The sequence below is a fragment of the Megascapheus bottae genome, unplaced genomic scaffold (assembly GCF_031878675.1).
Source record: "Megascapheus bottae isolate mThoBot1 unplaced genomic scaffold, mThoBot2.hap1 HAP1_SCAFFOLD_40, whole genome shotgun sequence".
Classification (NCBI taxonomy): domain Eukaryota; kingdom Metazoa; phylum Chordata; class Mammalia; order Rodentia; family Geomyidae; genus Megascapheus; species Megascapheus bottae.
The window spans coordinates 5,894,683-5,908,083 of record NW_028327715.1 but is presented as its reverse complement, the minus strand read 5'-3'; the positions used below and the strand labels follow the sequence as shown (position 1 = coordinate 5,908,083).

General features: G+C 38.5%; 1 protein-coding gene and 1 long non-coding RNA gene across 8 annotated transcripts in view; one reads left to right on the top strand and one right to left on the bottom strand.

Annotated features, from left to right (window-relative positions):
• Positions 1-13,401, bottom strand: part of LOC150039413 (uncharacterized) — a 510,688-nt gene that overhangs the window by 47,242 nt on the left and 450,045 nt on the right. For 5 of the 7 annotated variants that reach the window (XM_090327882.1, XM_090327885.1, XM_090327886.1 and 2 more), the window contains 5 exons: positions 8,102-8,296; positions 6,050-6,182; positions 3,554-3,692; positions 1,107-1,180; positions 633-747 (listed from right to left, as the gene is read on the bottom strand). In XM_090327882.1, coding sequence (XP_090184008.1) covers positions 633-747; positions 1,107-1,180; positions 3,554-3,580 — 216 coding nt within the window. In that variant the 5' untranslated portion in view covers positions 3,581-3,692; positions 6,050-6,182; positions 8,102-8,296. Of the gene's footprint in view, positions 1-632; positions 748-1,106; positions 1,181-3,553; positions 3,693-6,049; positions 6,183-8,101; positions 8,297-13,401 lie in introns of those variants that run through there. The other 2 variants (XM_090327883.1, XM_090327889.1) reach the window with 2 other exon arrangements.
• LOC150039423 (uncharacterized) overlaps positions 1-13,401 on the top strand; it is a 242,842-nt gene that overhangs the window by 21,804 nt on the left and 207,637 nt on the right. The window lies entirely within an intron of this gene.

Below are 13,401 nucleotides of genomic sequence, written 5' to 3'. Positions count from 1 at the left end.
CAAAAACAAATGTATTCATCACCTGATTTATGTAACTGTAACTCGTCTGTACATCATCTTTACAATAAATTTATTTTTTTAATTTAAAAATACTCTCTGATACCGATATTACACCAATTTCTAGATGGCAAAATTTAACCATTGATAAAATTAAGTGAGCATAAAAGTTTCATTTACAATGATCTAGTTTCCTTGGCATCTTATTACAAACTTCATCAACTTTTTTGAATTCAAGTGCCATCAAGTCAACACAACAGCTGTAAAGAGGATGAAGCACCAATGTGAATACAAGAAATACTGCACCAGTGGCTCATGCCTGTAATCCTAGCTACTCAGGAGGCTGAGATCTTAGGAACAAGGTTCAGAGCCAGCCCTGGCAAAAAGTCCTGTGAGACTCTTATCTTCAATTAACCAGTAAAAAAACGGAATTGGCACTATGGCTCAAAGGGTAGAGCTGTAGCTTTGAGCTGGATATGGACGGTGGCCAGGCCCAGAGTTCAAGCCCCACAACCGATGAGAAAAGAAATACGGCCATCAATAACCTTTGTCAAATTGACTTAAACATTCCTTACTCTGACAATGGAAAAAGAAGTCTTCCTCTTTAGTGTGGTAGACTTTGGGAAGAGACTCACCAAAGGAGAGCTTGCCAGTTTTGCCCTTTGTCTTTTCAGCTTTTGTTGAAGTCTTTCAATTTTCTTTGTTTTCTTTTCTATGGTAGCTTTCAATAGGAAATTTTGAAGTACAAGCCTACAAGGCAGGTTTTAAAATAATTATTTCCACGTATCCAGTTTTAAATGTTTCATATAATTTTAAACAAGGTTCTAAATAAATGATTATAGATATTCTGAAATGCCTCAAAAGATTTTAGTAATCATACTTTTGTTTCATATAAAATGTGCAAAATTAGGATTAACTTGAGATGTTATACACATATCATGTTTCTCTTCTTGTTCTGTTGTGGATCCTATAAAAGCCCCCATTCAGCCAACCATCTTCCCAACCACTGAACTACTTCCCAAACCCCTGGATATGCATTTTAGGAACTCAGAATTCAGGTTCCTTAGCTTCACACAGATGTATGTAATTTATGCTGCTTCAATTTATACTTTTGCATTTCATCTTCTATTTCCTTTGCCTTTGGTACAGCTTCTGTGCATCCTTCCTCCTTTCCTTCTTGCAACTAAAAGAGATGAGAAACATTTTAGCAACATTCTGGTACACTTTTGTACACCAACTGTTTTTGTGCTGGCCTGTTTCAAGCATTGTGAGACCCCTTCATCCCCATGCTGTTCTGGTCCACTTTAGGGCTCATACTGTGTACTTCGCTAAGGCAGTTTCAAGGAATTCACATGGTCCACAGAGCCTACAATTATACTGGCTAGCCTTGTACAGACATAATTATGACCCTGTTCTAGAACTTTTGTAGTTTAAAAATGTTTTGAGTGTGTATTAGAACAATGGGTTTCTTTGCACGTATTTTCTGTTAATTATATCTTCTATTAGCTTCTCATATTACTCTCTACATGATCCCAGTCCTCCTCCTTTAAGAGATTCTCCTTTTACTTCTTGCTCAAACATTATTTTTAAGGTTTGTTTTTTTTATCAGACATTCTAATTGGCAAAATGGGGAAGTGTTTGTGGAAAACATTTATATTTGGAATTTAAAGCACTAACACATTGTATAGAATATGAAACTTTCACATATACAAATACGCAGAACTAGGCTACGCTTGGGATGGAATAGCATGTTATTCTGTAATAAATGGGCTCTGCATCTCAGAGTGTGACTGGTAGCATGTTCATAGTTTGCACAGTGCCTGCCTCTGAACCACCCTCCTCAGCTAATTAGTATGTGTTATCATGCAAGGTAATGCCTGTGTCTTCAATTCTTCATTGGTGCCATGAAAATCAGAACAGTATAGAATTCACTGGCTTTGGAAATGTTAAGCTAGGAAATATCCAGAAAGGGCCAGTAGCACAGAGAACTGTCTGCATTTGCATATGATCACATTTTATATTGTGATAACATGCCATCCTTTAGGAAGTGGCATGTGGGTGGGAGAAGTCTTCAGGAGACCAATCCTTCTTCACCGCAGTAACAGTGACAGAAAGTGGAGAGCACAAGGTTTCAGAATCAATCCCCATGGCTAAAGCAAGTATCTACAGGTGCCATAGGCAGCAGTGGTTTTAGGCATAGGAAGCAAGAGATAGATGTCTTGTTCTCAGTGCTATTCAGGGGGTCATGATCATGCAGCAGAAAGCACAATGGCACTTCTCCATTGGACGGCAAGTAATGGAGCTGACAATCAGAGGCAGGGGAAAGCCATGCACCTGAAATGCTGAACTCTACTCTAAAGTCAAGATTCCCCTCAAAGCAATTCATTCTAAGACAGGGCTCATGACGGGCAACTTTAGCAAGCACTCAGATGCAAAGGTGCAAAGTAAAATGGGACCTAGCAGAAAATGGAGAGGCAGTCCTTTTTTTTTTTGGCAGTTCTTTCTGTAGGTGAGATGATATGGTAATATCTAGTAAAGGAAACAAGCTCTCTATTTACCACTGTGAGAAAACCATGCGCATTTATTTAAAAAGCTACCTTAGTACAGTTACAGTATAGGTACCCTATACTACCTTATGTGGTTTTGATATATAATTGCTTAAGAGTTATTGCTTAAAAACCTTGGTATGTCAATTTTTTGAGAATAAATAATTCCATTAGTAACAATTCCTTAATAATGACAACTGTTCAGTAAAAGTATGTTTTTTTGTCAGTTGTGGGACTTGAACTCTAGGCCTGGGTGTTGTCCCTGAGCTCTTTGGCTCAAGGCTACTCTCCTACCTCTGGACCTGGGCTCTGTCCCTGAGCTCTTCAGCTCAAGACTACTGCCCTACCCCTTGAACCACAGTGCTATATCCGGTTTTCTGGTGGTTAATTGGAGATAATAGTCTCATGGTCTTTAGTTCCCAGGCTGAGTTTAAACTGTGATCCTCAGATCTCAGCCTCCTGAGTAGGATTACAGGTGTGAAAATATTTACAAATTTCTCTTCTCTTTGGATTTTTTTTGAGCTTTGAACTTGGGGCCTGAGCACTGTCTCTGAGCTCTTTTGCTCTCTACACTTTGAGCCACAACTCCATTTCTAGTTTTGAGTCATTAATTAGAGATGAGTCTAATGGGGACTTTTCTGACAGGCTGACATTAAACTACGATCCTCAACGATCCTCAAATTTCAGTCTTCTGAGTAGCTAAGATTTCAGCAATGAGCCACTTGTGCCTGGCTGTCTTTGGATTTTGGCAATAGCGGTATTTTGAACATAGCCTGTGACTTGCTGGGCAAGGGAACCCTGGATGACTCTCCCCCTCCCCCTTCCCCCCAAAAAACCTCTTGTTTGGCTGAGGCCACTGGGAATGTCATCCTGTCATTGTTGCACTATACCTCATGTGATGAGACCAACAATTGCATACACACATGCAATTCCATAACACACAGAGCTGGTTCTTAAAATGTGTCCATCTGCACAATCATACAATATTTGGAAATGACTAAAGGGAATACCTCAGAATTCAGTTTTTGTTGCTCCATTTGTATCTCCTTGGGCAGGCAAAGACAATTTGATGAGATTTGAGTTTCTACTCTTCTCTCTTTTGCTAGTTTGGAAAGTTCCCTCTTGATTTCTTTTTTGTTCTTCTGAAAGCTAGAAATACATTTTCTTAATTTTTTGGTGTCATACTATAACTGGGAGGAGCAGATCTTAAATTTGAAACAGTGCTTATTTTAATTCACCATTTTGTTGCTTCTAATGTGGCTCAAATTCAAAGCCTCTTGATTGCTAGGTAATTGCTCAACCATTTGAGCCACATCTCTACTTTTAAGCTATTTTGTTTTTTTTTGGGGGGGGCACGGCTCGGGCCATGATGTTCCTACTGATATTTCCTGTGTTGCTTACATTAAAGGAAAGCTTCACCAGGCCCCAGTTATTTCCTGGGATTGGGGCTTCCTGATTTTTACCAGGCTGTGATTTATTCATCTCTGCTTTCTGACTAACAGAAATTACAAGTATTAACCTGCGCATCTGACAATTTAAGGTCCTTTATCCAATATACTTTACATAGACTTTAATTTCTCCTATGACAAAATGTTGACAACAATCAAAAATAATTCTTTAATACGGTCAGAGATGAGATTCTACTGTGAAACATAATCACCTCACAAAATATTTGACTAGTGTAATTATACTTTCAAAGCTTTAACATTAAAATACCTATATTAATATTTATTCCAGTGATTAAAATCAATATGCCTTCTACTCCTTCCTTTAGAACATATACACTGAAGGAGAGAAATATAAGTCTAAGTGAAATGAACTCCAGGATATGGAAAAAAGAGATATGTCCTTGTGGTTGATGCCTTTAATGTATTATGTGAAGCTGTTCCTTTACTCTGCTTTTTTATTTTTATTGTTCTATTTTTTTCTTTTTTCCCTTATTGTTTATCACCTGTTGTTGCTGTATCTGACTTTTGGTACCTGATGTATTATACATATATTTATTTATTTATTTGAATCAGGGAAGAAAAGGGGAAAAGCAAGATGCTGAGACAAAGGCCAAAGGATGAAGCAGTGTAAAAGGAATATTCACAAGAAAATACGTTGCAAATGAACTTTACAACTTGGGATGTGGTGGAGGTATGGGAAGTGGGAGAAAAACATGGGAAGAGGGAAAATGTTCAAGAGGTAATGTACTCACTACCTTACAAATCTAACCACAACCTCTCTATACATCACCCTGATAATAAAATGAAAAAGAAAGAAAGAACATAGAACACGAGGGTCTGCCACAGGAGCTCACACTAGGTATGTAAGAGGTAGACTTTGGAAGGAGGTGTAGGAGGGAATGTGATGAGTCTCCCTTATCACCCAGCAAGCCAGGCATGTTGGAATGTACTCGAGATCCCAGTACATGATAGGCAAGGATAAGAAGGACCATAGTTTGTGGCCATCTCTGTGCAAAATGGATACCAAGAGAAAAGCAACTAAATCACATAAAGGACTGATAGCTAGGCAGTGTGGATCGTCCTGCAATCTTAGCAATTCATGTAGATGAAACCTGAAGATTATAGTTCAAAGCCAGCCATAGCATAGAAGTCTGTGAGATATTTCTCTCCAGTTACACACACACACACACACACACACACACACACACACACACACACACACACACACACACACCTCACCAGAGATGGAGCGGTGGCTCAGTGATAAAGTGCTAGATTTGAGCAAAAAGATCAGGGACAGTGAATAGGCTCTGAGTTCAAGCCTCAGGACAATCACGCAAAAAACAAAAGAAAGGATTGGTAATGTGACTGAAGCAGTGGAGTACTTGTCCAACAAATTCGAACTCTAAATTCAATTTCAGTTGCTCAAAAAAAGAGGGGAGGGGCCAGGAGTTTGGCCTAGTGGTAGAGTGTTTGCCTAGCATCCACAAAGACCTAGGTTCGATTCCTCAGTACCACATACATAGAAGAAAGCCAGAAGTAGTGCAAAAAAAGAAGGGATAAGGAAGGGAAGAAGAAGAAAAAAGAAAGGAGGGAAAGTAAGGAGAGGGGAGCAGAGGATGAAAATGGAAAGAAAGAAAAAAAGAAAGAAGGAAAGAAGGAAGGAAAGAAGGAAGGGATAATATATACTAAACATATGTTAGATGTTAAGAATTAGTCCCAATTATTTGTTTTAAATATCATTATTTCTAGAAGGAGACACACTGTGTCCTGCCTAAGTGAAACAATAACAAATCACATACAGAGCTTTGGTCAAACACAGGCCAGGCATACAAAGGTGGACCCACAGGATAGCAAGTCTACTGATGAAGCAGGTGTGTTAAGTGTGTGGAAGTGCATCCTTCTGATGGTTCTGCAGTGATGAAATTGCCTAATTATGCAGTTCCTTGTGCAGGTGCCTGCTGAATATACTAAATCAAAGGGATACAAAAAATAATATTGGCAATGAAATAAATGAAATAAACATAGCAATTGGATGTCTGTAGCAGATTTATTTACCTGAATCAAGGCATTTCGTAAAGTCTCTAATTCCATATCACATGAACAAGGTTGCTGATTGCCGTCTTTATTATCTTGTCGTTCCTTGTTTTGTTCAGATGAGCAATGTGCATTTGTCTTCTTGTCATCTAGTCTTATGACATGAATACAGTTGTAAAATTTCTTTTGTTAGAAAATGTAAAGCTCATTGGCCGATATCTCTTCACATGTTACCATAATAGAACTCTTATGATCCCTTCCTTTCTAGCCTTATGTAGTATGTCACTTAAATCTCTTCCAAAAGCTACCACAGTAGAAAAGGAACAATTAAAGATAATTCTGTTACTTAGGAAGCTACTTTTACTAGCATAAAATATGAAAATGAAACTCTAATATTTTTCATAAGAGATGAAAGTCATTTTTATATAATCCTACTGTTCTCTCAACTAAACTAGGTAACACAATGTAGCTAATAAGTTTGAAGGTTAATGTGCACAAATGTGCATACATTTTCTACAAAAAAGTTTTACCTTTATACAATCTTTCCAATGATTCAAAGAATGACTTGCAGTGTAAGGTAGCCCCTTAAGATATTTTCACACAACATGTATCTACCCAGTACCAGAACCCCAAGCCAAGCTAAGTTTTCTAATATCTGCAACCACACTTCCATGTTTCCTTTATGTAACAGTGTCACTGATTAATATCAGTATGAATACTAGGAAGAACTTAAATGATAAACTTAAATAATACAATAGTTACTAAAATAAAACAGTAACTTTTCTAGCATAGATTAATTTTTAGATATGCATATATAATAGGGATAGTAGATAAAATAATTAAAGAATTCTTTTTTTTGCCAGTCCTGGGGCTTGAACTCAGGGCCTGGGCACTGTCCTTGGGCTTTTTCCTCAAGGCTAGCCCTCTACCTCTCAAGCGACAGCACCACTTCTGGTTTTTCTATATATATGGTACCGAGGAATCAAACCTAGGGCTTCCTGCATGCTAGACAAGTACTCTACCACTAAGTCACACTCCCGCCCACCCCAAAGAACTACTTTCTAATCAACTTTTTCTTTCATTGTTGTTGAGTGAGAATAAGTGACTGCTCCTGTCAGCCTCAGAGAAACAGAAGAATCTAACACAGTTGAAGCACTGGATTTAATCCCCAGAACCAGCTGTAGAAAAATAAATATATAATTTTTAAAAACATTTTACTGAGTAGAAATGACAATTGTTTATTGTAAGGAATTGTGAAAGAATAGAAACATTCTATGAGTATTTTTGAAATATTGATCAAAGTCTTTATCTACTCATATTTTACACAGGTAGACATATTTGCTACACATAACATTTATTGAAAGTAAATAATTAGAAATATATAAAATTACTTATATGAATAATATTCTTCATCAGCATCAGTTTTAATTTAAAAAATTAGGGTTCAAAAAGAGTTTGCAGCCTGGGAGTGTGGCCTAGAGGTAGAGTATGGAAGTGGCCTAGCATGGAAGAAATCTTGGGTTTGATTTCACAGTTCCAAATGCACAGAAAAAATGTTGGAAGTGGTGCTGAGTGCTAGCCTTGAGAAAGTTCAGTGACAATGTCCAGGCCGAATTCAAGCTACAGGACTGGAAAAAAAAGTTTTTGCAATATACTGAGATGTCTGTTCTACCTTGTTTACATCATTAAAATTGAGGTTCAGGAAATATTCCTGGAGCAGGGAGTTTGGCCTAGTGGTAGAGTGCTTGCCTAGCATGCATGAACACCTGGGTTTGATTCCTCGGTGCCATATACATAGAAAAGCCAGAAGTGGTACTGTCGCTTGAGAGGTAGAGGGTAGCCTTGAGGAAAAAGCCCAAGGACAGTGTCCAGGCTCTGAATTCAAGCCCCAGAACTGGCAATAAAAATATACCTTTAATTACTTCATGTATCAATGGTAAATAACTCATCAAAAAATATCAAGCACACAAAACAAACCCTGAAGAAAGTGAGAGGGAAGTCAGTCACAGCAAAAGTTCTTTTCTGTATGTATTTAAATGGAGCTCAAATGTTTCCACACAACTAGATACACACCTCCAATGACAAAATTCTCTTTCCTGTTCTTCTTCACACTGTAACTGTGATAATACTTTGCTTTTTGCTCGCTCCTTTTCCTGGCATTTCAATACATTTTCCAAACATATTCTTATATGTATTTTATGCTGTCTTTTTTAAGTTGTGAAGATATTTTATATGAGTGAATTGCATCCTGGGTCTGAAATAGCTGACCTGAAAGAAAACAGAAAAAATTCTTTGGGCACATAAAGGACCAGATGTACCCATAATCTCTCATTCTCACTCTGGACACTCTACCCCATATGAAACCACTGTACAAAGCTCTGCAGGTTACATCCCTGTTCTGGGTTAGCTTAGAGCCTAGGGCAGTGGAAAGGCAGAAAAATGACCACTGTCGATTAACTAGATGCATTTTCTCCTTGTTCTAGGAATTTATTAGGCACAGGAGTACTTTCCAGAAGAAAATAGCTACACTGATAATTAAACACTAAAAAGGAGACAGGAAGAGAGACTATGAGCTGATATTTATCCAATCTACAATAGTTATTGATGCTTCATGGCAGTCTGTTTCTACCTAAGATGGAGTAAACTGTGTTGAGCTATGCTTCTGCCTGAAGCCAATCCAAAAATATTCAAGCAAACCACACTAAAGCACTTTGAAGACAACATATTTGAGAGAATGGAGTCAGTGAATGCACTGCTAAACTATTGCAGAGGGGTGTCCTTGAGAGACAGTGAAGAAAATATTCCCAGTGCCCAGGCCCTTCTGTGAGAGGGGTACAGACCAAGGCACAGAAAGAAGAGAGCTAGGTGGTGCATACTCCAGGTTCCCAAGATGCAATGGTGAGGAAAACAGGCTGATGGAAGCGAGGAGGATGAGTGTCACGTGACAGCGCAGTGGAGAGTTCAGAGAGGAACAAGGGGAATTCAGGAGAGCTACACAGGACCCCCTTGCATATGTAGCAGACCAGTGGATCACGTGTGTTCAGAAAGGGGCCTGGCATTGAGGAATAAAACACATGAAGAGATGACAAAAACTACCTATTGTTCACACACTGCCAGGAACTGATGTCTTTATAGAACAGAGGACATCAGAAAGGCCTTGCTTCAACAGGGCAGAATTAACCCTCAATAAATCTTGTCCTGAAATATCTTAACAATTTATGAAACCAAGACAGAAAGAACCAACTTTATCTGAAAGTGACTTGCTTCCAAAAATAGGGCTCAAGAAATCAAGTTGTACATTACAGAAATCATACAGAAGGTTGATGGACATAACTAATCATGTATTTACCACCGTGATTACTCTGTAGTTTTCTCAGTAGTCCCAACTGATACATTTTATTCTGCACTTGGGAGAACTTAATAAAAGAAAAAAATCATATGCTGATAGATCTGGATGCTGAAGCTCAACCCTATAATCCTAGATACTCAGGAGGCTCACAGGATCAGGGTGGGCAAGTAAATAAATACAGGAGGCCCTTATCTTCAGTTAGTTAGCGAACCCCCAGAGGGTTGAGCCTAGACTCTAGTGGTACAGAACCAACCAAAAGCAAAATGCTAAGCATTTGAGCCTCAGACTTTCAGACTTTCTGCACATGTGCGTACACACGTGTACACACACACACACACACACACACACACACACACACTGATCATATTAAGAGCTTAAAAAATAAAGCCAAAAATGTATCCTCTTGAAAATGAAAGCTGTTAGAGTAACGGTGATCTGAACTCTTCAGGATGAGCTGTGGAAAGACAATTCACCAGAGATGATACACAAATAGAATTGGCCCTGGCAGGATAGCAACCATCAGCATGCATCTGTGATGCAATGAAAGGACTTGGATATGCAGCAGGGCAGGGACCAGCTAAAATGCTAAAACTCACAACCAATGTCACATTACAGTGTACTTGTAAAAACAGAGAAAAGGAAACCAGTAATGTTGATGTTAATAGCTAATGGCAATGAGAATTTACATAACTTTTGGAAATTTCCTTACTTTTATCTTTCCTTTCTGCCACTCACCTCCTCCCCACTTGTTTTGACACAGGGCCTCACTATGTAGTTCCAGCTGGTCTGAAACTTTAAATCCAGTCTTAGCCAGAGATGCACTGTGATTACTAATACATGTTGCCAGGGCCAGGAGTTTGGCTTAGTGGTAGAGTGCTTGCCTTGCATGCATGAAGACCCAGGTTCAATTCCTCGGTACCACATACATAGAAAAAAGCTGGAAGTGGTGCTGAGGCTCAAGTGGTAGAGCTCTAGCCTTGAGAAAGTCCAAGGACAGTGCTCAGGCCCTGAGCTCAAGCCCAGGCCTGGCCAAAAAAACAAAACAAAACAAATACATGTCACCCTGCCTGGCTTTTGGAAAGCTCCCAATAAAGTCACATAAAGGAGCATGAAGAGATTTTTGTGAGTGATGTTTATTCGCTCCTTTAGTGGCCATTTATAAACATATATGGAATACATTAGTGAAAAAATAAACTGTAAATTTCATATCATGTGTAGTTCATCAGGCATCAGTAACACCTAAAAAATCAAAAGAAAACTAAATGCTCTACTGCAAGAATACCCCTGTATGGATATGGGAAGGTACATGAGAAATCTAGAGAAATCTGTAGCAATGAGAAACAGTAGCTGGCTTTTGAACCAAGGCTTGAAAAGATCTGGTAGGCACTAAATATGGGATTAGCATTTACAGAGCTGACTAGGGTCTCCTAAGTTGGGGTGAAAGTGAAAGGTACCTAAAGTTCCTGTAGTATTGTAGGTGTGACCCTCTGTGAGAATGGGAGAGCATAGAGGAGAAGCACAGTGAAAAGACACAGGAGGGATTTTCCACTGAGAGCGATGCAGTGGGAATCATCTCTCTATGGCAAAGTGTGTAGCCCTCATTCTACTTTAACCTGAGGCATATTTGTGACACTAATGCAATAATAACACATTGGTATTGTATAACAGTGATAAGCAGTGCTAGTGTAAGTAATCTAAAAGACCTTAGAAGCCAGGTGCCGGTGACTCACAACAACTGTATTCTAAGCTATCTGAGTTCTGAGGATTTTGGTTAAAGGCCAGTCAAGGCAGGAAGTTCCATAATGGTCTCCACTGGATTCATGGAGTTTGCCAGTCTTACTAAGGAGGGAGAGTCGCTGAGATCACTTGTATGCCTCTACTTTCAAATACAGTCACAGTCTAGGAGCATTTAAATGGGGCACTTAAAATAGCTTTGTTATGATACTGTTTCTACATCATAAAGTGTATCTGTTTTCAGTTTATAGCTTAATGATTTTCAGTCATCTTATTATGCAGCTATCCCAACAATTCTTTGTTCATGCTGATACAAAGCCCTAATCGACACAATGATTCACAAACATTCCACCCAGTATCTGAATTGCCTTTCCATTTGCTAATTTTAAAATAATCTACATGCAGAGAAACCAGATCTACATTTAAACTATGTTGAAAATACAGTATAGAGGTGTTGCATTTTCAAAAGATCTCAGAATTATTGAAAACATAAAACCATGTAAACAAAACTATTTACTACTAGTCTATGAAGGAATGGGCTTGCCTTTATTTCTTTGTGTATATTTTAAAAACGAGTATTCTGTTTAAGTAATATGTTGACTAAGAATATGAAAATGTAATAGTAACTTGGGCTACTTGATGCATTTGTTTGTATTAATCTGCCCATTTACTATCCCAGACCAGTGGTAATGAAGAGCACTTAAATTCACCCACATAGAACCAACCAGTTGAACTCATAGAGCAGGAAACACACTTGTGACTACCTGAGGCTGGAACAGGGTCGATAAAAAAGCGGAAACTGTTGATTAAATGGTGAAAATTTTGTTGAAGTGGAGACATAAGGAATAAAGATTGATTGCACAGAAGGGTGCTATCTTATTATAATGAATAATGCATTGGATATTTTTCTAAAGTATCAAAAGAGTAGGTTTTTCATTATGCAGCATCGTGGTTTTATTGCAACAAAAATGATAATTGAATGAATGGTGGAATTATTGATAACTTTAATCACTAGAATATAAATATATAACACCACATCTATATAAAATTATTACTTACAAATTAAAAATAAAATTTTAAGTGGGCAAAGAACCCTAGAATACCAATGCAATCTCATAACATATAGCAAAATGCACTATTACTCAACTGCTTAAGCTGCACAGCGTGTCATTTTGACACACTTTGTCAGATCACTGTTTCTTTTTATTCATATATTTTAATTGTAATTAATAGAAGAGTTACATTATATTCACCAGATAGAAGGTGCATTATTTCACATACATTGATACCCTTTCTCATGTCTTGGTCCTCATTTCCCTCCCCCACCCCCGCCGCTCATCTTGTTTTCCCCCTTCCCTATCCAATTTCAAATAACCATACAATATATCAGATAACAAGGTGGAATACTGTAACAATATGAGATAGCCAAGGGACAGCAAAAGAAATGAGAGATAACATAGTACATTAACGACAACAATAATAATGAGTGATTATTATGTGGCCTTTGTTTCTATATCCTGGAGGTCCTTTCATTTAGCGTCATACTACATGGCCTTATGTTCAGATCACTGTTTCTTTTTTTTTTTTGGCCAGTCCTGTGGCTTGAGCTCAGGGCCTGAGCGTTGTCCTTGGGCTTTCTCAAGGCTAGCACTCTACCACTTGAGCCACAGCACCACTTCTGGCTTTTTCCACTGAGGAATCGAACCCCGGCCGTCGTGCAAGCTAGGCAAGCACTCTTACCACTAGGCAAAACTCCCAGCCCCTGGATCACTGTTTCTTTAGGATAGTTTTTTAACTTTCCACATCTTAGCAAACTCCATTCACTACAGAGCGAAAAGCTTCTATCTCCAGAGTCTACTTCTTTCTGCAAAGCCTCATTAGTGTTTGATTTAAAATGTATGCATTTGCCTATGCAATGTCTGAGGAAAACGCGGCAAATATATACTTAAAAAGAAAAAAGAACATAAATTGAAGCCAGGAGTTTGGCCTAGTGGTAGAGTGCTTGCCTAGCATGCATAAAGACCCGAGGTTCGATCAGTACCATGTACATAGAAAAAGAAAGCCAGAAGTGTTGCTCTAACTCAAGTGGTAGGGCTGCAGCCTTGAGAAAGTCCAAAGACAGTGCTCAGGCCCTGAGTTCAAGGCCCAGGACTGGCAAAAAAAACCCACATAGAATCATAACCTGTTTGTACAACTCCTTAATAATAATATTTTTAAATCCCCACATTCCTCAAAGTTTTATTGATTCCTCCCACTTCCGGGTTCCACAGCATTCCCAACATTGAGAGTT